Source organism: Salvia hispanica, chromosome 4 (genome assembly GCF_023119035.1).
Source record: "Salvia hispanica cultivar TCC Black 2014 chromosome 4, UniMelb_Shisp_WGS_1.0, whole genome shotgun sequence".
NCBI classification, from domain to species: Eukaryota; Viridiplantae; Streptophyta; class Magnoliopsida; order Lamiales; family Lamiaceae; genus Salvia; species Salvia hispanica.
Window position 1 is genome coordinate 47,363,456 of NC_062968.1, and position 27,549 is coordinate 47,391,004.

The window sequence follows — 27,549 nt, forward strand, 5'->3', positions numbered from 1 at the left end:
CTGCCGCGCGTGCGACGCCGACGTCCACGCGGCAAACGAGCTGGCTTCGCGCCACGGCCGCGTCTGGATCTGCGAGGTCTGCGAGCAGGCCCCTGCCTCCTTCACCTGCAAGGCCGCCGCCGCCGCCCTCCACTCCGCCAACCCGCTCGCCCGCTGCCACGACCACCTCCCCGTCTCGCCCTTCTACGACGCTGATGCCGCCGCTGCCGGCTCTGAGGAGGAGGCCGAGGCAGCGTCGTGGCTCCTGCCCGACCCGAGAGGAATCCGGGTTGCTGGAGTACATGTTGCTGTTCTCCGATGTGGATCCGTATCTGGATGAGGATCTCCTCACCAAATCGTCGATAGCAGGATAAATCCAATTTAATTTCCTTAATTTCTCCTCCCCAACCAACCCTCCATCTTTTTATCAACTGCTAGCTCGCAAACCGTTTCCATAAAAACCCCAACGCCCAATTTTCTTCAGCAATCGCCGGCCATGACGCCCGCCGGAGCATTCGCTGGTCTGTTCATCCTGCTGACGGTCTACTGCAAGCCGCACCAAATCGTCGATAGCGAGCACAAGCATTACTCCATCGTTGACGGAGTCGTGCTGGTGCAGAACAAGCTCTGAATAATAGACGGTAATGTATATTACATGAGGGTTTTGAGGCGGCATGGGTTGCGGCGGGTTGAGGCGGGGGAGGGGTTACCGTCTATTCTTGACGGTTCCGTCAAGTTGGGACCAATTCGGGTTAGAGTTAATTTGTGAGGGACCAAATAACCAAAAAGATAATGTTGGGGACCAAATTGGTAAAACAACCATATGTGAGGGACCATTTTTGGCCTTAACTCTTTAATAATGAACTCGCTGACTGTATTGTTTGTTCTGATTAGTGATTAGTGATTACTGATGTCAATAAAGCAATTTGTCATTTTCTTGATTAGCTAGTGTGTCGTAGTGAAATAAAATATTCCTTTTAACTTTTTCTTAATAACACAAACTTTGAGCACAGACTTATGCTGATATTTATAGGCCTGAAAGAGATCTTTGCAAAGGCAGATCCCCAACATTACAATGGTGTCTTTGTTATATAACCCGTGCATAAAATGTCTAAGTTCACTTTGTGTGTAGCATATAGATACTGTTAATGCAGACTAGGAAACAAGGAGTCTTTTGGTGTAAACCAGACAGCCATTGAAATCATAAATATTTTCTAGTAGTCAAATCCATGTATATATGGTTGAACAACTAACAAATCATATGCAAAATAGCATGCGCCATTTAATACCTGTTTACAGCTTTGGCATTTTGAGATGTTCCCATTTTGTTATAAAATGATTAGAATCTTGTTGTTATACCTTGTCATTCAGATTTTCATTTTACCCTTAAGTTTTGGTTTCCTTGAGCAAAAATTTGAGGCTGTTGCTGTAGATATTTTTCTTTCCCGATTTATGGCTATCTGGTATTATTTTCTACTTGATAGATATGAATCATATGATCCAATGCTATGTCATATCAGTTTATATGTGCTTTTATGAGGGTTTTCTCCTACTGACACTCTTTCTGATAAAAACGGTTTACAATAAAGGAAAAACTCATCATCTTGTTGTTATAATATGCCACTTGGAATTTTTGCAGCTTTTTGATTGGATGCGGCGTCATGGAAAAACTAATATTGCTTCCTACAGCAGTTACATAAAGTTTGTGGGGAGGGATTCTAATGCTGCGAAGGCCTTAGAGATATACAATAGCATCAAAGATGACTCTACAAGGAGCAATGTATCTGTTTGTAACTCCACACTAAGTTGTCTAATTAAATGTGGCAAGTTCAACAGCAGCCTCAAGCTATTTAATCAAATGAAGCAAGCTGGTCTCATACCTGATATTGTAACTTATAGTACGGTATGTTACTCTATGTTTAACACCACCTTCGTCTTTTAAAAACAAAAACTTTTGAAACGCCACGGGTTTTAATGCGCAATTGGTAAAGTAAGAGAGAGATAGAAAGAAAAAGTGGTTGAAATATTGTTAGTGGAGAATAGGTCTCACCTCATTAGAGAGAATTTTTTTTAAAAATAGAAAGTTTCTAATTTTAAGGGACGGACCAAAATGGAAATAGTTTCTATTTTTAAGGGGCGGAGGTAGTATTACAAATAGAAGCCGATGTGGATTGAATAATCATATGCAACAAACACTCTTTTTCATGTTGTTATTCACATAGTGCAAGAGTACCCAGTATATTAATAACAATCTTAAATTGTGAACTCACATGCACAAGAGTTGATACCATAGCTGCTTGTAAAATATATTCAGATAGGTAAGAAAATTAACAATTTCTTGTTGTCATCAAATGGCTGTTTGCGGAGTTCTTCAGTTTTCATATGACCTCACAATTTTTATTTTCGTCATTTTAGCTACTTTCGGGTTGTGCCAAGGTCAAAGGTGGTTACTCTAAGGCAATGGAACTGGTCCATGAAATGAAATCCAGGGGATTGAGTATGGATGATGTACTGTACGGAACACTAATATCAGTTTGTGCTTCAAATAATCAATGCGAAGAAGCGGAAAAATACTTTGATGAGATGAAGTCAGAAGGAAATTTACCTAATGTCTTTCACTACAGCTCTTTGTTAAATGCATATGCTATTGATGGGAATTATAGGAAGGCTGATAAAGTAATTCAAGACATGAGATCTGCAGGATTAACTTTGAACAAGGTGTATTTCTGAATTCCCAGCCTTTATTGTGCAGACCTTATCCAATTATATGGCTATGTGCTGGTAATATTGTTTATCGCAGAGAATTAATCTATGTTCATGTCGATTAAAAGTAAATGATGTAGAAAAATTTCATCGAGTATCTTTTTGCACATATTAACCTTAGAATTGGAGATATGGGGAAGAAAGGGAAATAATTGGTATCAGCAAGCAAGGCAGAAAGCATTAACTTATTTTATTGCTCCCTTTCTCGCTAAAGTTGAGGGCCCAACTTAGTGTTTATTGTAATGATGATATCATTGATATAGCAAACTATAATTATTATCAGCCTTTGTAGGTAACCCGAGCATATTATTTGTGCTCTGAAACTCCATCTTTTCTTATTTAGAAAAGATCAGTTAGGTCTAGGCATACTTATCAGTTATAGATGTGTAATTCTACTGAGTGCCAATGCTTTGTGAAATATAGCTCCTTGTGCCCAATGATGACTGCTTGAAGTTGGGGAATGATTTCTGCTAGCAAATATTTTACATCTTGCTGATTGTGTGGTATTTTTTCAGGTCATTCTCACAACTCTGCTGAAAGTATATGTTAGAGCAGGGCTATTTGAGAAATCAAGAGAACTGCTAGATGAACTGCAAGCTTTAGGCTATGCTGAAGATGAGGTGACAATGAATCTACATTTTGCATCCATTTTGTGTTTCTATTGAAGTTCAAAATGATCTGCATGTATGGTGCGTGCCTGTGATGTAGTGATTAGTAAATGAGCTAATATATAATGATACCATTTTGCTTTTATATAGATAAAAAATAGCAACAAAGATAAAAATGGCCATTTTGGCTTAAACTGCTGTTTTGCCCTTAATTTGTGTGCATTAGCATTAATTCACGCCTAAGAAGCTTCATGCATGTGAATTGTGGCAAAATGAGTCAATTCATGACTAAGAAGCTTTGTGGTGGTAGATTGTAGCAAAATAGGGTACATTCACGACTATAAAGCATTTTGGCCATGAATTGTAGGATCAATATGATCAATTCACGACTAAGAAGCTTCATGGTTGTGAATTGTAGGCAAAATTGGGTCAAGTCAAGACTAAGGAGCTTCGTGGTTGTGCATTATTATGATAAGGGTAAAATTGTAAGAGTGGTTTTGCTTTACAACATTATGTTTTAGTTTGTAATATCTTTAAAAATTGTACTTTTTTTTATAACTACAATTGCATCATGCTGCAATTGGGGCAACTTTAGATTTCGCAATCAAATTGGGGAGTTTCTAGAGCCGCTGCTAACTTATCTGTCACTAACTTTGCAGATGCCATACTGTTTGCTGATGGATGGCCTTGCTAAGTCTGGGAAACTTGTAGAGGCTAAAATAGTTTTTGATGAAATGAGGAGAAAGGAAGTGAAAAATGGTAAGTGCATGGAAACAGTGGAAACTTTGTCTCTAATAATAGGAAACAAATTATATTTGTAACACCCACTAACCTCACAGCCTGAAACCAAATAAGTTTTTCTTGAACTTTGTTTGGAACAGATATAAGAACCAGAAATTTAAAATCTTTATGATCACAATTCACAAGATTTAATGCACATATGAGAATAGCCGTCAGTAGCAAATTCTCTAGTAATGGTCTGAAGGAGTGGAGACAATTTTAAAATGTTGCAAATTCTCTGTTTGTTTCTATGTAGTTTGAAATGCAGAATAATTTCACGATGTGGACATGTATTTTAGTTTTTTTTTTATCTTACATTTCTGAATCTCCTTTTGGAGTTACCTACATTACCATACTAATTACAATCTTGGCTCAAAACACATGTAGATGGTTACTCCTACAGCATAATGATTTCAGCCCTCTGCCGTGGCAAACTGATTGATGAAGCAAAACAGCTGGCTAGTGAATTTGAGATGAAGTATGACAAATACGATGTGGTTATTTTGAATTCAATGCTATGTGCCTATTGTAGATCAGGTGACATGGAGAATGTAATGAAGATGATGAAGAAAATGGATGATTCAGCAATTAGTCCTGATTGGAGTACCTTCAAAATTTTAATAAAATATTTCTGCAAGGAGCAGCTGTATTTACTTGCCTATCGTACAATGGAGGATATGCACAGCAAAGGTCACCAGCCTCTGGAGGTAATATATTGTATGCCGCAGAACAGAAGTACTGTTTTCTGAGCCCCAAATGATTTTATTTGTTCTTGTAGCTTTTACCTGAGGCATAATCAATATGCTCACCTGTTGTGCATGTTCTCTTCTCATTTAGGAACCACGCTAAGAGGCTGGTTTTTTTGAGAAAATTGGTGAAATGTTTGCATTTGTCCTGAGCATTCTGTAAAATTACAAATAACAGATTTAGATTTGAGGACTTATATTCGCAACAGCAAATTCAGAGAACTTGTTTGCAATGAGTTTGATAAATATTTTAAATCATTTTTGAGTGATTTTTCTGAATTTTTTCGAGGGGGGATTTTTTTTCTGGATTTTATAAAAAGGTCCTCTAAATCATCCCATCAAATCCAAATCTCCAAATCCATTTGCTATATGAATGAAATTTGTTTCCTTGATTTTTTTGTTGCCCCAGTGATTCAGAAAAAGGCTTGGGAGACTATTAGTTGAGGTTGAGTTATGCAATTATTTGAAGGATGAGAAACTATTATATTTGGTTGATTTTGTAATTGTTTTATTACTTTGAGAGGTTTGATCTACAGAATAATATCATTTGTAATATTCAAATTTTACTTTAGTCTTTCCTCACCATTTACTTACCGATAATTGTCATCTCATGATTTAATGAATATAATCCTACATGTGGTGAAGCAGTAACTGCTAAAAGATCAAACAATGTAAAGATGATGGAAATGACTCCAGTTACTATGATAGGACATGCTAAGAATAGTAGAACTCATTGAATTAGCTCCACATTTATTTAAAGTTTTTATCTTTGCAGGATCTCTGTGTCTCTTTGATGAAATCTCTGGGTTCAATGGGTGCATATTCAGAAGCATTTTCAGTATATACTATGCTGAAATATAGCAAGAGAACGATGAATAAGGCCCTTCATGGAAAAATTTTACACATTTTACTTTCAGGTGGACTTCTTAAAGAAGCATATCTAGTTGTCAAGGTACGAGTTCTGTTTTGAGTATCTAAATAGATTATCGTTCTCTGTGGCCTACGTATTTATTGCTCTTCCATTTCATCAGGATAATGCAGAGTTAATCCCTAAGCCAGCCATTAAGAAGTTTGCTATCTCCTTTATGAGGAACGGCAACATAAACTTAGTAAATGATGTGATCAAATCTATTCACAACTCAAACTACAAGATTGATCAGGTAGTCATATATCACCATGGCAAAATGTGCTTCTATGTCTGCTCCTTTACCCGTTCTTGCTTCTCTTAAGCATGTACGAATATCCCATTGTACTCAAGTGTAGTACAGGTCTTATTTCTATCTTGCTTTAAACCTCATTGAATTTTTGTATTTCGAATTTAGTCATTTATTGCCTCATATGTTACAGGATATATTTCACTTGGCCATTTCCCGTTACATTGAGCAACCCGAAAAGAAAGACCTGCTTCTTCATTTGCTACAGTGGATGCCTGGTCAAGGTTATGCTGTTGATTCAACTACAAGTGATATGATACTCAAGAATTCACACTTCTTTGACCAGTCAATTGCAGAATTAATGTATAAGCATCATACCGTGTTGAAGACAAATAAATTACGTAGAGAGGAGCAACGGACGAACATGAGTTCTTAGCGTTTAAGGTGTGCTTTTGATATGATCGAGAATAAAGATATGCATGATATTTAGGCGTTACCTTTATCCTAGGAATTTGTTCCTTTCTTGGCTGGGGTTCGTCCCAATCTTTTCTCTATCAATTTCAGTTTTCTGTATTTTATTCCAGATTTCTTTATCTATGGTTCAATATGTTTCGTATGCAGCTATCTTTTCGAATGCATATCAGCTTAAATTTAATATGCCCTGTGTTAGATGAATGCAAAAGTTGACTTAATGAAGAGGTACTTAAAGGCAAAACCTTCAGTTTAGCTTTGTAACCTTTTGCATTTTGATGACTATATATCTTGTACTTGAATTTACTAATAATTCCTTACTGGAAATTGTGCAAAGTGTTCTCCTCAGTGAATTTTCTTGCAGTTGGAAAATGAAATCTGCCCTTTTCTGGATTTTTTGTCCTTGGTCTCTGATGTAACTCGTTTTCTTGCTGAATCTGCACAAGGTACAATTTTCATGTTCTAGAAGTTTAAGGAATGCTTATAGAAAAGTTACTGCATGGCATGACTCAAGTAGGATAACACTAGTAATAGCTTGAAACTATTTACCAGTTTTATATTCGCAACTTCTTGATAGAGTTTCAAATTAAAACTACTCTAGTGATGTTAAATTTTGATGGGTACTTCCTCTCACTCAGTTGGCAAGTTAGATTCACATTTTGGTATTTTCACGATGATAGTTATTAACTTATTATAGATGTAGATTCTGTTATTGGCTTCAATAATTTTACTTCGTATTTATTTTCCCCCTATAATTTTTTTTCTTTACATCAGTGTCTCACTATATAAGATTTATTCAACCATCCAAGTATGACATTGACATAGAGAAATGTGTAAGAAATTGTTTGATTTATGAGCTCTGGAAGATCATACACTAAAAGTATTTGTAAAGTGTATGAACGAAGTACCTGTAAGGTTACAAGAAATTGGTGCTATGATTGTCATTGCTTTATTTGATAAAAACTGGTAGCGGAAATTGATCGTGAATAAAACTGGACAGGACAAGGTTGTGAAGGACAAGTAAGACTGGTTTAATGTTATTTTGTGGAGGTCAAAATGTTATGATCAATATGTTGTTGTGTGTTAGTTAAAACCATTATTTTTCATTGTATTTATCACTAAACATAACACTATATATTGAGATACAAATATAAACTGTTTAATGTCATGTTTCATGGAGTATCAAACTTAATATGACATTAAATCTTCATGTATCATTGAATTTTAAACTTTGTATGATATTAAATGTTGCTACTTCTGTTAGAGGGTTTGATTAAACCGTAAGTAGGTTTATTGAACTAAAAATATATAGCTAAAAGAAGACACGTTGACCCTTGGCTTTATATCGAGAAGATAATTGGAATTTCCCTTGTAATAAATAACTAATGTAACTACTAAGGCCCAAGCATAAGAAACCATATCATTGAGAATGTTAACAGAAACACCTCAGTTTGCAACTATTTTAAAATAAATAAGGAGATCGTTTCTTATTCTTAAAATAAATATTTTGCAGAACTCTCTAGTTTTAATATCTTAGTTGAATCATCAGATCTTAAGGCTCCATGGCCTATTTTATCTAAGATACCTGATCTAACGTCAGGCTCATATACAAGTTGTATTCAGTGGCATATTGTCACACCCCAACCACTCTCTGATAATTTATAATAAATGAATACCACTTGAAATAAAGTAACTACATATCCATATGTATCTGATAATTTATAATAAATGAATACCACTTGAAATAAAGTAACTACATATCCATATGTATACATATGCCACTTTGTTCAAATTATTATTCTGTGACAAATCAGGTCTGGTATGTGTCCGGAATTTCCAATATGCCAATATGATTGATCCAAAGGTTGCACTGTGATTTAACCCGTAGGTACCAATATAATTTGACCCGGAGGTCCTATGATTCGACCCGTAGGTCCCAATATGATTTGACCCGAAGATTTCTAATATTTCCATTGTGATTTCAGATCAAGGGCAAGACCGTCACAGATCCTTTTTAATCAATTGAAGTATTTTTAATCAATTGAAGTACATAATTCCAATACTATACGAAATTATACCTATCTATGCTATATTCCATCTATGCTATATTCCACAATCAATATCAATGACATATAACTATATCAAGTTGACGTCATATAATTTAAATATTCACTCTAAGTCAATACACATATACACACCTGATTATAACAAGTAATTTAACCGAACTCATAGCAAGTAATTTAACCGAACTCTAGATTCCTCTTTCCGTTCTGTGCCTCTACATCCAAATTTTATTTTTCTTTTGCATGCTCGTCCAGTCTTCTTCTAAGTTTCTTTTTTTTTTCTCATTTCTCTCCCTCATTTATCAATGATTTTTTTGCTTCTAATGTTATTATTTTTATTTATTATCCTCCTCATTTTCTATTACTATCCATGTAATAAAATGATTCATCCTTTCATACTACACACGTCAATTGCATGAGATGAAATTGCCATCTCCTCCTCGTTTTCTCTTATACGTGTCCTCATTTCAAACCACTTAACCAACTTAAATAATATTATTACATAAGAAAATCAAGCTCGCATATGTAGAAATACATTACTAGTACTAAAATATTGGAAGTCCTTTCACATACACAAAAGCATGTATATATTTTAATTACTTTCATTAATTATATTTCTAAAATAGTGTATACATTTATATATTACATATACGTAGTTTAACTATTACTTAATTATGAAAATTTATTTAATACCATTGCTTAATAAATTCATGTCCATAATATTAATAGACAAAATAATAGTCGTATACAAAAATATAAAATGATACACATACTTTGGTCAAGGATGTTACACATATGATTTTCCATATGCTCAAGGATGTTACACATATGATCTTCCATATAAATGTAGCTTAAAATATGCTGACTTTAGGAACCAATGTCTCTTGGAATTCATTGTAGCAATTATAGACCTTTCCATTTAGTTTATTATGTTCTACTCATTAAAATTAATTTTCAGCATCACCGGTATTTTCTTCTACTGTATTTTTTTTCAAGAAAACCTTGGAACCAATTATCTAGTACTATGCAATATATAGTAATTGTTTTGGAATATCTTATTTGTGTTGGCAAGTGTTTCTCCCTTAATAGGAGTATAATTTATGCATACAAACATAAGAGCAAAGTGATTACACTAAAAGCTTCACTTTCCTTGCATATCACCGCCGCCTATAACATCATGTGCACGCAAAGGCGATTAATTACTCCAGGAGCATGAGGTTTTGAGAAACTGAGGATCAGAAGTAAGGGCTGTATCTCATTGGTACTCGAAACCTGGGGATTTTCCTGCAAAATCGAACATCCGACACGACTGAGTTGCGAGTAATCTAACATTATATAGGGCTGTTCCCTCAGACAATCATACCCATATCCGTAAGGAGAATACATGTATGGAGCAGCCATGAAAGGCGTCCTAGATCGATAGCCCATTTGGGGATTGGAACGCCGAGGTCGGAACTGTTTCATGCCCGGAACGTTGGTCCTCTTGGCTGATACCTGGATACAATGTCGACATGATTCTTCAGCAACTCACAGAATATGCTGACACATGTGAATTCTCGAAATGAACGGAAAAGCAGGATGTGCTTGACCTTCAACTGGCGACCATGAAGCTCAGATTCAGTCAGAAGAAGAGCTTGCTCAACAGCTTCGGTTTCAAGGAACTCAACATAGGCATACCCCTTTGGCTGCCCATACTTGTTAGTCCTGATAGTTACTCTATTCACAGTCCCACAAGACTGGAAATGCTGCTGCACTTCCTCTGGGGTACATGAATAATCCACCTATAAAGCAAAAACCGCTGTCAGATTCAATTGTCTTAGAAACAAAGCCAGTAGAGACCAGCATATGTACATTCCTTCTATTGGAACAAACTCAATTGAATAGAACAACAATAAATTAGGTCATATGTTAGTAGCAACCAAGAAAAGTATTGACCTACATGTTTAATAGCACGATCAGTGAAGGTAATATTCAAGAACATAAGGACACGACCAAAACAAACAAATATAAAAAGAATACTGCATATGTAGGAAAGTAATCTAGGATTACAAACCATAGACTGGGTAACGGTCAGTATAACAGCAATCCGATACATGCAGAACACATAATAATATGACAAGAGAAAATTAGATTTAGAGCATAAGATTCATGGTTCCATATACAATTATCTTCTGCTAGTAATTCCCATAAGCAAGCACATTAAGAAGGCAAACATCACATATACAACCATAGCTGTTTATTTCGTGGATGAAGGACACATCATAAAAGATAGTAGTCAATAGATTGAAGACCGATAATATAATGGAATTTACAGATACTAACATGTAACCTGTGATAAGCCCAACAAATTAATAAACTCCAGTAAATAAGAAAACAAGTCAATATCTCGAAACATGATACTCCTCCCGTCCCACAAAAAGAGTCCTCTTTTGCCATTTCCGTCCGTCCTACAATAAGAGTTCTATTTCACTTTTACCATAAATGGTAAGTAGGGCCCACATTCCACCAACTTATTCCATTCACATTTTATTATAAAACTAATATATATAAGTGAGACTCATATTCCAGTAACTTACTCCACTCACTTTTCTTTACATTTCTTAAAACTGTGCCATAACCAAATAGGACTCCTATTACGGGACAGATGGAGTGTAAGAAACCATGCAGACATCAAAAGACGTCTCAATATCCCATAGACAAACTACTTAAGAGTTAAGACAGTGGTGGTATCCCACAAGTACAATTCATAAATACAGAAGCAGTCTCACATTGCCAACAAAGATTGATCGAGCATCCACTTCTTCCCTATTTGTCTGATTAGCTGCAGCTGCAGCGGGATCTGCTGTAATAAAAAAAATATGCATACCAATGTAAATAAACTTATTTATGCAGAATTGGATAAAGGATTACTGTCATCAATGTTATTATACAAAAAACATCACTTAAGCAAACCCCTACGAAAATAATTAGCTATATTCCAAGAGAAGCGTTGTTACCTGACAATCTTCATCCATTATCATTAATACCACAATAAAGATAACATTACCCGCTGGGATCATATGTCTTATACAAAATGTGATCCCTCTTAGATAATCAGAGACAACAACTTCAGTGATAAAAGCTAAAATCTTTAAATGTCAGTTGACAGAAAAAATCTTCCATCAATTTACATGAGATTAGCGAAACTGATGATAAGATAAGATAAGAAAAAGAACATCCATACACAAGAAGAACATATCACGACTCATACGCTAATTGCAAATTTGATAACAGAAATACCAACATTAGGAGAATGTGTGTGTGACGCTGTAGGAGGGAAAGGGGCAACCTTGAACGGCGCCCATTTCTTGTTCAACTTTCGCCTGCATTTCCCGAAGAGTGGCAGCCTCATCCTCCATCTCCTTCAGCCTCTTTTTCATATCATCCAGCTCCTTCAAACACGCGAAATCACATGTCATACCAGTTTCGATGATAGAGAGAAGGAAATCTAATGAAAATTAGATAACGCCAGAAAATGGAGATGGGACATACGACGACAGCTCCCTCTTCCGCCGCCGCCATCTCGACATCGCCTTCCATCCGATCTCTCTTTCTCTCTTCCCCTCACTCACACACATACACACACTCCCTTGCGAGAATAGAAATTCTTTGTGCACGATAAATAAAGTATATGAAGTTACAGTTTTGTCCCTGATTGGTATTTAGACAGCAAATACGGTGTACATTAGCTTAAGTAAAACAATTTATCAATTCTTTTCGTGAAATTGTTAGTAGTGGATATTAAATATTTTATCCTATAGAAATTATTTTAACTTATTACTCCCTCCCCTCCGTCCATACTAAGATAAATTAATGAAGTGTGTATATATTGAAAAAAATTATTGATATTTATAAATTAAAAATTAAAATTTAATTTTGTAAAATTAAATCTAATTTTAAAATAAAGAAATAAAGTGAAAGATGACATAAGGAAATAAGAATGATAATTTTAAAATAATATCAAATTTAGTACGTAACTAAAATAATATCATATTTAAAATATTAAAAGTTCAAAAAGACCAGATTGCTCAAACCCCTCAAAATGGCATTTTTGTCTTGAAACCGTGCAAAAGAACAGTTTTGTTAGGTTTGGTATACTGAAAAGCATGTTTTGAGCAAGTTTCGCTCGAATAGAATCTTGCTTGTATACGTAAAACTCTACAATCCACTTTTAACCCGATTCAGTATTATTCGAGCAGTCTCGCACGAATAGAATCACTATTATTATTATATTGTGTTTGCTTGTGCATTTATAAGATGTTTTACAAACATTTAAATGCATAAGAAGTAAACAAAGTCTAAGTCTTTTGCTTAGTAGACCGGTTGTGGGCGTCGTCCACTTTAATGTAACACGGTCGGATCTATGCAATGCTTTGCGAAAAGAAAAAGAAGAATTTCACAACCTAGATAGGCTTTGGCTACCTATCGTGAAAGGTTGTAATGTCAGTCCGCATATTTCTAAGCCTTGCTGAAATAAGATGACATTAGTGTGGTATAGCACTGAACGGATCTAACAACAAGACGTGTCTTTATGCTATCTACTGAAATACTAGGTCTTGATAAAAGGTCTAGTATTGAAGATCATCACGTGGAGATGGCGCGAGCAATCGTCGATTCTTTGGAGAATCAAATCGGTAACTCTAAACCGTAGTATTCATGTTTTAGGATTTACTTTCTATGAGCATGAATTATTTGCGTTATAGCATGCAATTATCTGTGTAACATGTGAATTGATTAATCGCATAATCGGTCAAATAGATCCTCGTTTGATTTATTTATTTTGTACAAGTCTTCCGCTGTGCAAGGGGCTCCAAACCCGATCACGTTTTTTATATTAACCCTTAGTTCCATGGACTGCTGGTAATATTTTTAAAGTCCAGGGACCATTTATAAGATAACCCCATAGTCCATGGTGCATTTTTGTAGTTCACTCTTAAATATAAGGTGAGTAAGATGAGTTAGTGTGAGGTTTATTAACAAAAATAAATGAAACACTTAATTGTAGATAGGTGAGAAATACTTAATTGTAGATAGGTGAGAAATGAAACCTGAGACAATTTACTATGTACTGCGTGAGTAGAATATTTCATCAATTCTTCACTACACAAATGATTTAATTATTAATTTTTTTTTTGAATATTATTATTATTATTATTATTATTATTATTATTATTAAAAAATGTAGTTAGGTTAAACGCACCAGTATCACACGTTCATTATATTTTAACTATTCATAGACATTGCATCACTTTGAACTAATTTTTTTTTACTTTATCCATCATTTAAGAGACAATACCTGCAACCATTGTCCATCTCTCACCTTAACCATTCTGAGGTCTCACTATTTCATTTTTTTATGATTTTCTTTCTTCTCAACTAATTTAATTTAAATTAAAAATATTATCTAAAATAAAAAATGATATAATTGAAATTACATGACAAAAATTCTAAAATTACAATTTTTTATAAGCGATAAAATATATAATCCTAAAAAAAAATTCAAAAATCACATTATAAATTTCTAAAAATTAATACAAGATTCATTAATGATAATATATATACATGCAAATTAATTTTAATTAAATAAAAAATATAAGCACGCCCAGTTAAAATGAAAAGCATAAAAAAAATATAACAAGATAAGAAAAATATAATAAAAATTAAAATTAAAAAAAGGATGTCGGATTTGGAGATTGAACCCACAAACTTACAAGATTCATCAAAATATATTTGCCACTAGACTTAAGTTTTGATTTTATGCTGGAATCAAAGATACTATTAAAGTTATAAAACTCCCGTGTGTGAAACCAATTATTCCATCCGTCCAATAATAAGAGTCATATTTTACCATTTTGGTACGTTCTGTAATAAGAGTCACATTATATTTGTGTCATAAAAGATAAGTAGGTATCACATTCCACTAATTCATTTTACTCAGATTTTATTATAAAACCAATATAAAAAAGTGGGTCTCATATTCCATTAACTTTTCCAATCCATTATTATTTATATTAATTAAAATCTGTGCCCATAATAAGAGTGACTCTTGTTGTGAGACGAAGAAGGGTATCAATTATCCTTAAATATTTGAAATTAATGAAACTATTTAACTATTTCTATTTCTATTTCCTCCTCAAAAGAAATCTTCACTGCATAGTCAACGTAAGCAATCCGGACCTCCTTAATCACCACCGTCGATCTCGATACTTGATCAACGAACAAATGCACGGCCACGTCAGCAATCCGAGCACTCCCGAAATGAAATCAGAACGGTCCATTAGAAAAACAGATACAACGGTGACGATCATACGGTATCCCGCCTTAATTTCAAATAAATACTCCCTCTTAACCCTTGTAATTTCATCCCAAACTCAAATCTCCATTTTCACATTGAAAATAGAAATGGCTCGCACTAAGCAAACTGCGCGCAAATCCACAGGAGGCAAGGCTCCGCGTAAGCAGCTGGCCACCAAAGCTGCCAGGAAATCTGCTCCGGCCACCGGCGGAGTGAAGAAGCCCCACCGCTTCCGTCCTGGTACCGTCGCTCTCCGTGAGATCCGCAAGTATCAGAAATCCACAGAGCTTTTGATCAGAAAGCTTCCTTTCCAGAGACTTGTTCGTGAGATAGCTCAGGATTTCAAGACCGATCTGAGATTTCAGAGTTCCGCTGTGGCTGCGCTTCAAGAGGCAGCAGAGGCTTACCTCGTTGGATTGTTTGAGGATACCAATCTCTGTGCTATTCATGCCAAGAGAGTCACGATTATGCCCAAGGACATCCAGCTTGCGAGGAGAATTAGGGGTGAGAGGGCCTAATTGTCTGGGAAATAGATTAGTAATGCATAGTATTTTTGTTTTTCTGATTTTTCATTTTAATGAGAATGGTGCAATCATTTTTAAGTTCAGGTAAATTTGAAACTGTATCCTATGCTTGTGTTCATCCATTTCAATTTTATTTAAATTGGAAAATACAGTACATTTCATCAGGTGAAACTGCGACTACTGTGGTTGCATAAGATTAAAACAAAAGAAAGCTTTGCCGCAAATTACTGAAATACGGTAATTCGCCACTCGAATCATACGTATTTATATGCTTTAAGATCTGTTCTGGTTTCAATTTTTGTGGGAATTTACTTTTATTCGAAAGAATTTTTGTAGGGGAATGTTTAACATTTACAAACTTTGAAGCGGATAACGAATTTTTAGCCGTATCTTGAGTGGTCCAATGCAATGCTTGGCCAATATAAATCCAGCAACATTCTCTGCTCATCCATTTTTTAGGTCGAAACTAATTTAACCTCGCAATATTTCTCTCTTGTAAAATAAATATTAATTTGATTAATGAGAAACTACAGTAAACAACGTGTTATATTGGATTGGAGTGGCCCCACCTAATTTTGCTATATCTGGAACCTTTAAGTTTATAGTACTATAGAATAATGCAGAGGTGATGTGTAACAAATATTAACAGGGTTCATAATCCTAATATGGCGGTTAGTATCCATTATTTGGGCGGTGTAATAACCAGTTAGACATTGTGCAGTCTGCTTCCCAAATCCAAACGCCGAAAAATCACTTCTGAATTTGGTCATATCGGCTAGTAATTGGCCTCTCCAACGTTCGACATGATGTTTGCCATTAACTTTTCTTGCTCGCCGTCGCCGGCCACTATTTCTCGCCCCCGGTTAGCCCTCTTTGCTCCTTAAATTTAAAGATTTTTTTTATGGTTTTATATAAGATAGAAGTTCAATTCTGGGGTTTTAATTCATGTTTTTATGTGGGATTTAGTCGATTTCCATTTTTTTGCCATGTTTGTGAGATTTCGAGGTTGAGGGGTACCCTTTTTGTTTAGATTAAAAAACATGGGGTATTTTTACGCTCAGGAACGATTTTTTTTTTCCAGAGCCTTTTAAATGTTTGTTTGAAAGTACTGTAAATATTTTTTTGAGTGATTAGGATATTCATACCTCCAAAAGACTCACTGTTGTATGAGATTTGTTTGTATTTTGCAATGATGTTTGTAACGTGCTCAAAGTGATATATTCAATTCACAAGCCTCCTGCTTTGTAGAGCATTTGGACTTTTTGATGGGCTCCATTGTGGACATATGCTCTGCTCTAATGGACTGGAGTCCCTCAAGCAGATGAGCAAGGATGGTGGTTTGAATAGTAAATCAGCATCAACACTATTCTCTGGGGAAGCCAACCATCTTCCTCGTTTTGCTAGTTCAAGTGTAGCATGCAACGCTCTTATCAATGGTATATCAGGTGGAGTTCATGTACAGCCTGATGCCATAGCACTGGGAGCACTTTCTGCTGATACTGCTCCAACTACCAGTACATTCCCTGTTGAGAGTGATGAGTTTGATTTGGACCTACCGTCAGAAGGCTTCTCATCAATTCCTGAAGCAATTGAAGACATCCGTAAAGGAAAGGTTGTTCTTCATGTTGATGTCGTGATGTTTATGATATCTAAAGCTTTCACTTAATCATTGTTTTCACCAACTCGCAGATGGTTGTCGTTGTAGATGATGAGGATAGGGAGAATGAAGGCGATTTAATAATGGCTGCATCAAAAGTTACTCCAGAGGCCATGACTTTCTTTGTGAAGCATGGAACTGGAATAGTTTGTGTGAGCATGAAATCAGAAGATTTGGATAGGTTGCAGCTCCCTCTCATGGTGAACCAAAGAGAAAACGAGGAGAAACTCTGCACTGCATTTACTATTTCTGTTGTAAGTTGTTTCTCTGCAATCAAACTATCCAATACATTCTTCTGTCTCCTATGATTGTTCTTTTTTTTTTTGTCTAATTCTTGGTGCCCGTCTCTTTTAATAGTGCTATATAATCTTTAGGATAAATTTGTTTTTGTAACTAAAGGAACGATCAAGGATTATTTTTATCCAAGCATGTATTGATGGCATTGTTGTAGGACGCAAAACATGGTACAAGTACAGGCGTTTCAGCACGTGACAGGGCAATAACTATAAAGGCTCTGGCATCAAATGATTCGAAACCTGAGGACTTCAACCGTCCAGGACACATATTTCCATTGAAGTACAGGGAGGGTGGTGTTTTGAAAAGGGCCGGGCATACAGAAGCTGCTGTAGATCTTGCCATGCTAGCTGGATCAGAACCTGCTGGTGTTTTATGTGAGATTGTTGATGATGATGGTTCTATGGCTAGATTGCCAAAGCTTCTACAGTTTGCCCAGAAAGAAAACTTAAAGATTGTTTCTATCGCTGATCTGATAAGGTAGATAGCCAAAGCTTCATTGTTTCCCATTCATTTGGATTTTTCTTTGGTTGCTTGGCAAAAGCATCTGCTTAATTTGGCTTATAGTAGACCCCCTTCTTATTTGGCTTATAGTAACTTCTCTAGGAGAGGTTAATCTGTAGAGTTTAATCTTAAATATGGCTTTGGACAGTGGAGGTTTCTTAGCATTTGCTTAAACAAGCATTGATTTGCAGATATAGAAGAAAGAGGAATAGATTAGTGGAACATGCATCTGCTGCTCGTATACCAACAATGTGGGGACCCTTCACTGCCTATTGTTATAGGTCAATTTTGGATGGGATTGAACATATTGCTATGGTTAAGGTATGCATACGCCTCTTTATGACTCGAGGTGATTTTCAGAAAATAAAAAATTACAGACTGCTCGTGGTTGTGGACTTTACAGGGTGAGATTGGGGATGGACTAGATATTCTAGTGAGAGTACACTCGGAATGTCTGACTGGAGACATATTTGGATCCGCCAGATGTGACTGCGGAAAACAATTGGAGTTTGCAATGCAACAGATTGAAGCTGCTGGAAGGGGCGTTCTGGTTTACCTTCGCGGTCATGAGGGGAGGGGCATTGGGTTGGGCCACAAGCTTCGAGCTTACAGTTTGCAAGACGAGGGACATGACACTATTGAGGCAAACGAGGAGCTGGGTTTGCCTATTGACTCAAGGGAGTATGGGATTGGTGCTCAGGTATTGATCAAGATAGCTAAGTACTCAGGCTGTTCCCCATTGATGCTATTATTCAACAGTCATTTCTGTGTTATGACTTTTTGTGCTGTAAATCTGTCTATGGATTTTAATTGACATGGTTGTATTATGAAGACTGCTGTTTAATCGGTTTGCAGATACTGAGAGATCTTGGAGTTCGAACTATGAAGCTGATGACAAACAATCCAGCCAACTACAGTGGGCTCAAAGGATATGGTTTGGCCGTTGCTGGCAGAGTTCCCCTTGTAGCTAAAAACAACCTGGACGTTGGCCAGACGGCCACTGGTGACAGTCCGGTCGAACCGGACGCATGATTCAACACTAGAGTAGTGAGCAGAGTTGCATCGTTAACATAGAAGGTGGAAGAGCAAAACTGTTGACCCCATCACATTTATTTGTCACCTGCTGTTTAACCATCGCAATTGGTGATTAATTACATTCAAGTGTTATTAATCAAATTCTCCATGGTTTTGTTTTCATGCTAGTAGTAGTGTATATATGACCCTTACATGCATAACATTCAACTCTAGGTGCTGCACACCAAATATTATGAATATCAAAATCTCTATAATAACAAAGGATTGCCCTAGTTAGTTAGTTATATTTTTGGTCATCTTTTACTATGTATTTTTGGAATGAAATGATCGGTATAAATGATATGCTCCATCCGGCTGATAATAGGAATCTCATCTTGCAATCATGCTATGTTTGTCCATTCTGTCGATAGAAGTTTTACTATATTTTTATTATAAATGGTAAGTAGATTATATATTACTCTCTCCGTTCCATAGTAATAGAGTCATTTTTGCCAATTTTGGTACGTTCCATAGTAATAGAGTCATTTCATTTTTTAGTAAAAGTCAACACATATTTCTACACCTACGTACTTTACTCTCTCTTACTTTTTTCTCTCTTCATATCTCTACATTTTTCATTATTCTCCCTTTACTTAACCCACCTAACACAATTTTTCTTAATCTCCGCGCCGAAAAGAAACGCATCCATTACTATAAAACGGAGGGAGTACTAATTCATCACACACATTTTATTAACTTTTTCAACTCAATTTTTTTTAACATATTTCTTATAATTTCCTAATAGTGGATGGATGATGTATTACTCCATATTTAAGGTAGTGTTATATAAACAACCAAATCCTAATGCATAACCAAATAATTAAGGTTATTTTTAAATCAATTTAGTTCATTACATATAATGATATTTTTAGATTTTTTTGTTCGTAAAATGATCTTAAAATGACCTCCGTGATTTTAATCTCATTTTTTCTTATTTAATCTCTAGTCATTGAGATAATAACCCTTCATTAGTGTGCTAACTACAACTAAATCTCATATGTCAGATCTTTAGATATGCGGCCAAGATCAATCCATCGTGCAATGTCAACTCAAACAATGTCAACCAAGGATATTATTGGAAACTGAATTTTATTAGTCACGCCTAACTTTTAAATTTCATATAACTATCTCGATTTAAATTATTTTTACAAAAAAAATATCCAATTAAAGTTTTATCAAATGCTATCATCCAAACAGAGTTGTGATCAATGTAGAACTAATTTTACAGATCGAACTATAGACCAAATTAGGGTAATTAGATCTAGTCTTTTGATAAGATTCGCTGATGTATAAATTATTTGCTCTTCATTACAACCTCATTTTACTTCATTGTACTAGGTTTATTACTTCATTCCGGTACATAATATGAAACTACAATATGTTTTTACTTACTTCAAGTAGGTTTTGAAATGATTCAACACATGCTTCATTCGAATTTATCGAACTGAGTTTTTACTATATTCACTTTTAAAAATACAATTCATTCCATTAGATTTATTACTTCATTATTCAAAAACGTTATTACTTAATTGGACAAGGTTTTTACTTCATTCTAGTAGTACTTCAAATGCTTCTACACAAACTTCATTCAAATAGTTTATTACATCATTCCATGTGCTTATTTCACCATTCAATTAGGCTATTATTCCATTTGTTGTCAGCGTCGTGGCGGCGGTGATAGGCATTGCAGAGAAAAAAAGGTACGTGATGGTGAAACCGTCAATATGTATTAGAATGAAGTAATATATTCTGGAATGAATTTAAATCCTCCTAATATGTTATGACTTATTTGCCCTGTAAATAAGCTCATGATGAAGGCGTAATTATTTATATATTTACTTATCTCATCCATAAAAAATTAGATCTAAAAACTCTAATTTGGTCTAGTTTTACGGTTCTATAATAAGAAATGGATTTGCATATAACGGGACTCCATCCAAACGTATACAATTGAAATCCCTTTAAAATCCTTATAAATTACCTTTATTTTGATATGTTTTGCATAATATCCATATATTTATTATTTGAAAAATAAATTGAGTAATAGGAGTATTTTATTTCAAAAATCAGTTATATGTGAATTTAATGCCACAGATATAAATAGTTTTCCATGACGGCTAGTATTGTAATGGGTAGCCGAAAATTAGATCAATAATTGGGCCAATTAGTCCCATGTGACAGTCTATGTCGATTTCCTAATTTGCCAAACAAAACCATTTCTACGTGACGTGTTTGATTTTTGGTTCATCGTTTCATGCATGTATCAGTTTGGTACTTTAGAATTAATCTCTACCGACGGAGTATTATTCAGTAATTTCAAGAACACTATTATTATGGGAATACTTCTAGTTATATTTCTCATCAGATCCACTAGTAGTACATTTATAATTTTGACACATATACTTTGTTCATCTCATTCAAAAAGACATATATGCAAAAAGTATTTAAATACTTCCTCCATCTCAGTTTAGGAGTAAGAATTAGTTATGGCATGGATTTTAGGAAATTGGTAGAGTGTGTAATAAATGAAGTGAGTTGATGGAAAAGTGAGATGGTTTGACTTTTTGATTTTTCATTTTTTTGAGTTTATTTTTATGTAGATAATGACATTTGGATGTAATTTTGATGAATAATAGGGTAAAATTTTATATTCAAATATGGAAGATTCTAAATGTGACTTCTAAACTGAGACAGACTTTTATGGCACAATGTGACTCTTAAACTGAGACGGAGGGAGTATTAATCACTTGGCAATGACACTATTCACATTTATTATCTTTTTCTTTATCATTAATTATTCATGCGATATTGGCAGTTAATATAATGGAACTTTCAAAAAGTTGGATTATTTTCCATGAGCTTTAAAATTGATAAATAATATCACGAACTTTACCTGATTTTGTTATTTCCCACCGGCAAAAATGTTATGGCAAGTAATATCATGATACAGATTTTTTCTCGACAACAACTTCGAGAGCTTCAAGCTTTTCAATATTTGAGGATAGTTTTTCTTGAAATACACCCTCCAAAATTGTTTTTCAATCCATTAATATAGCTAGAATTTTTTCGTTGGTGAAAAATAAGAAACTCAGGTAAAGTTCGTGATATTATTTGCCAATTTTTAGGGATGTCAATGGAGCCCGCAACCCGTGGGCTGGCCCGAATAGCCCGCTAAATTTATAGGGTCAGGGTCGAAAATTTCTAGCCCAATAAAAATAAAACCCGATAAGCCCGCACCCGATTAACCCGCAACCCGTTAGGACCAGACCCGAAAACCCGATGGGCTGGCCCGATAACCCGGTAAAATTTATATTTTTCAATTTTTTTACTCCTAATTCGACACTTCGTTGACTAATTTTATGACATAGATAACTAAAAAAAGATAACTTTCAATTTTATGGTAAATATATAAATTATATATTGAATTTTTATTAATATAATAATTGTTAAATAAATTAATCTCACTAAAAGAATATTTAAATTTTTAACATGAACTAAAATTTCACGAAATATCACAAATATTAGTATTTTATGATTGAGTTTAAGCACATATATCAAATTTATCATAATTAAATATTTTATATTTTATAAATATAACTAATTTTCATCATGATTTATTGGATTGTCCGAGCCTTAACCTTATCGGTAGCAACCCGATTAACCCGTCGAGCTAGCCCGAAACCCGAGCTTTTAGGATTAGGGCCGAACTTTTACAACCCAAAAGAAATCACAACCCGACAAGCCCGCACCCGATTGACCCGCAACCCGAGTAGGGTTGGACCGAAACCCGAGGGGCCGGCCCTATTGACATCCCTACCAATTTTAAAGTTCATGGGAAAAATTCAACGTTTTAAAATTCCATGATATTAGGAGCTAATATCGCTTTACTATTTCAATTTTCAAATACTCCATCCGTTCCACAATAAAAGTTTGTTTTGCCATTTCGGCACGTCCCACAAGTCCCACAAGAAGAGTTTAGATTATTTTTTATAGAGTAAAGGTCCTTTTTGGTCCTTAACATATAAAGATTTTTTGATTTTGGTCCATAACATTATCTTTTGAATTATTTGGTCCTTCACAAATAAAAACGGGTTACATTTGGTCCGAATTGGTTGGAAATGGTTAACTTTAATAGTCAACGAAAATTAATCGAATTTTGACCGGATTAAGTTAATAATTAAGTTAAGAATAAGTTAAAAATTACACTGCCTGCCGGAACTAGTCCCCTCTCCTCCGCCGCCGGAGCCGGTCCCCTCTCTTCCACCGCCAGAGCCGGTGCTGCCGCCGCCGCTGGTATTACTAGTTCTGCTGCTTGATCCCATAAATTTCTTCTTCCACCAATCCCTCTCACCACCGCCCTTCCACCCCCGGCTTCGACGAAACTCTCCCACTGCCACCACCACCACCACCAACAACAACAGTTTTCTTCCTTCTCTTAGACAAACGCAAACGGAAACGCCATATTCAAAAAGAACCCCTTATACAACAGTTATCCTCGAAGCTCAATCGCCGCTCAATTTTTCTGCTCTCTTCCTTCTTCAATCCCGTCGCCGCTCCTCCTCGATCCGAACCGCCTTCGATTTGATTCTCCGCTCTGTGATGATGCTCGACTATATCCTTGAGCGAGAGCTCGTACGACGATTCCGGCATGTGCCTCACCATCTCCATGAGCTCCGACCGCCCTCTCGCGATCGCCTGAGCTCGCGAATCCGGCGAGAGAAGGGGGAGCGACGGACTAGGGCTCCTGTTCCTCCACAGAGGCGGCGAGATCGCACCGGAATCGTCGGTTTCCACTTTCCATGGCACGAATCGGCGCGAGTTGCACCTCGGAGTAGCGATTCCTGCGGCTATGATAAAGTTGCGGTTAGGATTTTGATGGGATTTTGGGATTTTGAGATGGTGGCGGAGGCGAGGAGACCAACTTCGGCGGAGAGTACCGGCTCCGGCGGCGGAGGGGAGAGGACCGGTTCCGGTAGTGTAATTTTTAACTTAATATTAACTTAATTCTTAACTTAATTATTAACTTAATCCGGTCAAAATTCGATTAATTTTCGTTGACTGTTAATGTGACCCATTTTTATTTGTGAGAGACCGAATAATTCAAAAGATAATGTTTTGGACCAAAATAAAAAAATCTCCATATGTAAAGGACGACCTTTAGTCTTTTTTATACATCCATATTACTCTCATTTATAGTAAAAACACCCTTATTTGGATTAATCTCTGCCGACAAGTGGTTGCTTATAAAGTTTTGTAACTAATGTTATTAACGCAAGCATCTCATGCTTCAGTCTATATATAGCCTAAATGCAAGAGCACTTATATTCACTCGCAGCAAATTCCAATCCCAACAAAAACAAGTGGAGTAAATATTTAAGGCAAAAAATGGGTGGTTTTGGAGAAGTTAAGGTAGTCTGTTTGGTGGTGATTGCAGTGGTGGCGGTGGCGGCCACAGCTCCTCATGCCGAAGCCGCCATCTCATGCGGGCAGGTAATGAGCAGTGTGTCCCCCTGCCTGCCCTACCTCCGAGGAAGCGGAGTGGTGGCGGCGCCTTGCTGCGACGGCGTGAGAAACTTGAACAAGGCGGCGGCCACGACGGCTGACCGGCAGGCCGTCTGCGGCTGCGTAAAATCTCTTGCGCCAAGCATCGGGGCGAAGACAGATTTGATTAATAGCCTCCCTGCAAAATGTGGCGTCGCCCTTCCCTACCGCTACTCCCCATCCATGGACTGCTCCAAGTAAATACAACTCTCCCTCTCTAATACTTTTATTTTTTATTTCAATTTTGTGATTTGTATTTTTATGTCGCTGCAGGATTCAGTGATGGAACTTCTGCAACGGAAACGTTACACCTATATATACGATAAGAATAAGATGCAAATGGGGTTGTAATAATTTGTGGTTGTATCAATCTTAGGACCTCCATCTGGAGTCCGATTAGTATTGTACTAATACTTTGTGAAATAGTAACATTTAATAAAGCGAACTTGTCATTTCTTAATCAAGCAAAAAAGTTTTGGATTCATACCGATATCGAATCCGATTATGGTAAAATATACTCCCTCCATCTACGAAACAAAGGGTCATTTTAATTTGTTACAAATTTGAAGAAATTCTTTGTTTTTTTTAAAGAAAAGTAAATGAAAATAGTTAATGGAATGTAGAAAAAGTTAGTAATAATTTTTTTTTGAATATGAGCAGAAAAAATTAGTGAAATATACCAAAAGTAAATAAATAAAATTTTAAATTGAGGATGTCTCAAAATGGCAAAATAGATTTTCAAATCTTGGACGGATGTAGTATATCACTACTGGAAGGAAGAGAAAGTTTCACTCAATTGCAATTCATAATCGCAATGATCCTGCAACTTTTCTTTTTTGTGGCCATTCTAAACTTAGAGCCCCTATTAAAGGCAATCTCCCTTAACGGGTATGGTTTTCCGATGAGGCAGCTAGATCGGGGGCATGGTTAATTCTATGCATCTCTCAAATGAACAGTGCAGGCATGGTTAATTACTAGGGCTCACCAGAATAAACCCTTAATTGAGCCTATTTCTTGGCATATCATACATTTGTTTGTAGAGATATACACCTAATTAAAAAAAGGAAAATATAACTGTCATCACACGTCTCAGCCGTCCACTTAACTTATCTCACACGGAGGAGATTTCCATCCAACGGTCTCTATGAATTTGAAAACAAAGAATCCCCTATAAATATCACACGTCCCAAACCCTAAAACTCAGTTCCTTGATCGCATCTCTCTCTAACTACCGTTGAGAAGTTGTAATGGCAGTTTCTAGAATAATTGCACTCCTCATGGTGGCCTGCATCCTAGCGTCCGCGGCGGCCCGCTCTCCAACTGCCGCACCGTCACCGTCGCCGACTCACGCTCCTAAGAAGGTCACCCCTCCGCCTCCCGCAGTCGTCAAAGCACCTCCTCCACCGCGCCACGCAGAAGTCTCACCATCTCCGTCCGTTGCCTTGCCGCCGTCGCCGAGTTTGGCTCCACAGCCGTCTCAAAATGGCGCCGCCGTTAGCAGATTAGGGTTCGCAGCCGCAGCCACCGGTTTCTTAGCCGTTGCTATTATGGCATAGGTGTTTTAATCTTCTTAATTATTTATAGTTCACTCTTTTAAATTTTCGTTATCAGTTACTAATTGACAGTGTCTATTCCGATTTAATTTTTGGATGGATGAGAATATTATGATTTATATTCACATTTAACATTTTCATTGTTACATGTTGTCTCTCTACACTGACTAATTAAGTTCGAAATTCAGTTTGATTAGTCTATTTTTCTTGCGTTAGGCATACAACTCAGATTATAAAACAAACGAATTGATGTCATGAATAGGCCACCTTTTTTCTGATTATTTTCAGCATTTTCTTCGTGATATTTTCGTTGTTGTACGAGACGGGGAAAATTAATGAAGTCATTTCCCTTTTTTAGTAAAAGTCAACACATTTTTCCACACCTGCTTTACTCTCTCTTACTTTTTTCTCTCTTTATCTCTCTACCTTTTTAATTTCAACTTTATTTTCCCTTTATTAACTCACCTAACACAATTTTTTTTAATTTTTTTTAATTTCCGTGCCGAAAAGAAATACCTCCATTTTTCATTGGGAGTACTATTATTGATGGTTTTAAAAGGGAGTATTTTGCATATCCAAGCCGTGAGTTGTCAGTTGATGATTTATAAAGATTTCTTGGTATATTTAAACTGTGAGTTTATGATTGTAAAAGATTCTAGTTGATTAATTTTAAAGATATTTGGCCGTATGCAAACCCAAATCCTCCTATTAAAAAAATACTATGGTTTATAAGAATACTGTACTTATTTTACTGTGATTATTTCATTTATATTCATTAATTTGTGTATATATTGTTCAACATGATCCCAAACAATATGAAGTATGAAGAAAATAAAGAAGTATACATCATATACTAGTTTGCAATGTTTAATAAATCTCTAATTTATTACTCCTGCATACTCGCATGACTTTATATCTTTCATTCAGATTATGTATATATTTTAGTTAAGAGTGAATATCTTTTTTGTCCATGGATTGATATCAAATCAATAACTTTAAAAATAGCATTAGAGATCCTTCAACATTGATTTATTATCTTCTAATATATATTTTCACCTTCTCGACATTTTTTCTGTCAAAATACCCTCATGCCCTTAGACAGCAGTTCAGTCAAGTAGTACTTTTGTACGTGTGAGTAGGCCAAGCAAGAGGTTGAGAGGTTAATAATGCCTGAGGAGGTCTTAGGTTCGAGTCCTCCATGACACGACCTTTAAATTTATGTTTATTTAACCAAAAAAAAAAGTCAAGTAATACTTTTTTAATTTTTTGAACATAATTTCAAAATAAGTATGCAGACAATTTATAAATATCACATCAAGTATACAAAAGAAGTTTATGTGTATTGTGTTGAGCTAACAAAGGCTAAGGCTATGGTGAAGGCTAAGCAAGATCAAGACAATTTATTGGATGAGTTCTACACAGTGAAGCCAATTTCACTAATCCAAAAACTAATAAAATAGAAATGTGACTACAATATAATGAGATTGATTATTTGGCTTGCATT

General features: G+C 35.8%; 6 protein-coding genes across 8 annotated transcripts; 5 read left to right on the plus strand and 1 right to left on the minus strand.

Annotated features, from left to right (window-relative positions):
- The first annotated feature begins 1,039 nt into the window (after positions 1–1,039).
- Positions 1,040–6,685, plus strand: LOC125217524 (pentatricopeptide repeat-containing protein At1g10910, chloroplastic). Its single transcript, XM_048119041.1, has 9 exons — positions 1,040–1,057; positions 1,619–1,882; positions 2,395–2,697; positions 3,258–3,362; positions 4,010–4,109; positions 4,518–4,837; positions 5,652–5,828; positions 5,908–6,036; positions 6,224–6,685. The coding sequence occupies exons 1-9, from the start codon at positions 1,055–1,057 to the stop codon at positions 6,464–6,466; spliced, it is 1,644 nt and encodes a 547-aa protein (XP_047974998.1). The 5' UTR covers positions 1,040–1,054; the 3' UTR covers positions 6,467–6,685.
- A 2,911-nt stretch (positions 6,686–9,596) lies between these two features.
- Positions 9,597–12,225, minus strand: LOC125223243 (polyadenylate-binding protein 2-like). Of its 3 annotated transcripts, none has more exons than XM_048126295.1 (6): positions 12,096–12,225; positions 11,893–11,995; positions 11,333–11,403; positions 10,154–10,345; positions 9,928–10,058; positions 9,597–9,848 (listed from the first exon to the last, which is right to left on the minus strand). In XM_048126295.1, exons 1-6 carry the CDS (start codon positions 12,141–12,143, stop codon positions 9,800–9,802), a joined length of 594 nt encoding a protein of 197 aa, XP_047982252.1. In that variant the 5' UTR covers positions 12,144–12,225; the 3' UTR covers positions 9,597–9,799. The 3 variants fall into 3 exon arrangements, with proteins under 3 accessions (XP_047982252.1, XP_047982253.1, XP_047982251.1); XM_048126296.1 differs by having other exon boundaries at positions 9,949–10,058; positions 11,333–11,406; XM_048126294.1 differs by having other exon boundaries at positions 11,333–11,406.
- Positions 12,226–14,971: 2,746 nt separating this feature from the next.
- LOC125217713 (histone H3.2) lies at positions 14,972–15,505 on the plus strand. Its single transcript, XM_048119234.1, has one exon. It carries the CDS (start codon positions 15,006–15,008, stop codon positions 15,414–15,416), a length of 411 nt encoding a protein of 136 aa, XP_047975191.1. The 5' UTR covers positions 14,972–15,005; the 3' UTR covers positions 15,417–15,505.
- Positions 15,506–16,036: 531 nt separating this feature from the next.
- Positions 16,037–19,074, plus strand: LOC125217712 (bifunctional riboflavin biosynthesis protein RIBA 1, chloroplastic-like). The gene is made up of 7 exons (XM_048119233.1): positions 16,037–16,284; positions 16,671–17,034; positions 17,112–17,333; positions 17,531–17,853; positions 18,069–18,198; positions 18,281–18,577; positions 18,733–19,074. The coding sequence occupies exons 1-7, from the start codon at positions 16,226–16,228 to the stop codon at positions 18,907–18,909; spliced, it is 1,572 nt and encodes a 523-aa protein (XP_047975190.1). The 5' UTR covers positions 16,037–16,225; the 3' UTR covers positions 18,910–19,074.
- A 5,222-nt stretch (positions 19,075–24,296) lies between these two features.
- Positions 24,297–24,958, plus strand: LOC125217714 (non-specific lipid-transfer protein 1-like). The gene is made up of 2 exons (XM_048119235.1): positions 24,297–24,689; positions 24,766–24,958. The coding sequence occupies exons 1-2, from the start codon at positions 24,337–24,339 to the stop codon at positions 24,773–24,775; spliced, it is 363 nt and encodes a 120-aa protein (XP_047975192.1). The 5' UTR covers positions 24,297–24,336; the 3' UTR covers positions 24,776–24,958.
- Positions 24,959–25,739: 781 nt separating this feature from the next.
- On the plus strand, positions 25,740–26,048 carry LOC125221238 (classical arabinogalactan protein 1-like). Its single transcript, XM_048123364.1, has one exon. It carries the CDS (start codon positions 25,740–25,742, stop codon positions 26,046–26,048), a length of 309 nt encoding a protein of 102 aa, XP_047979321.1.
- The last annotated feature ends 1,501 nt before the right edge of the window (positions 26,049–27,549 follow it).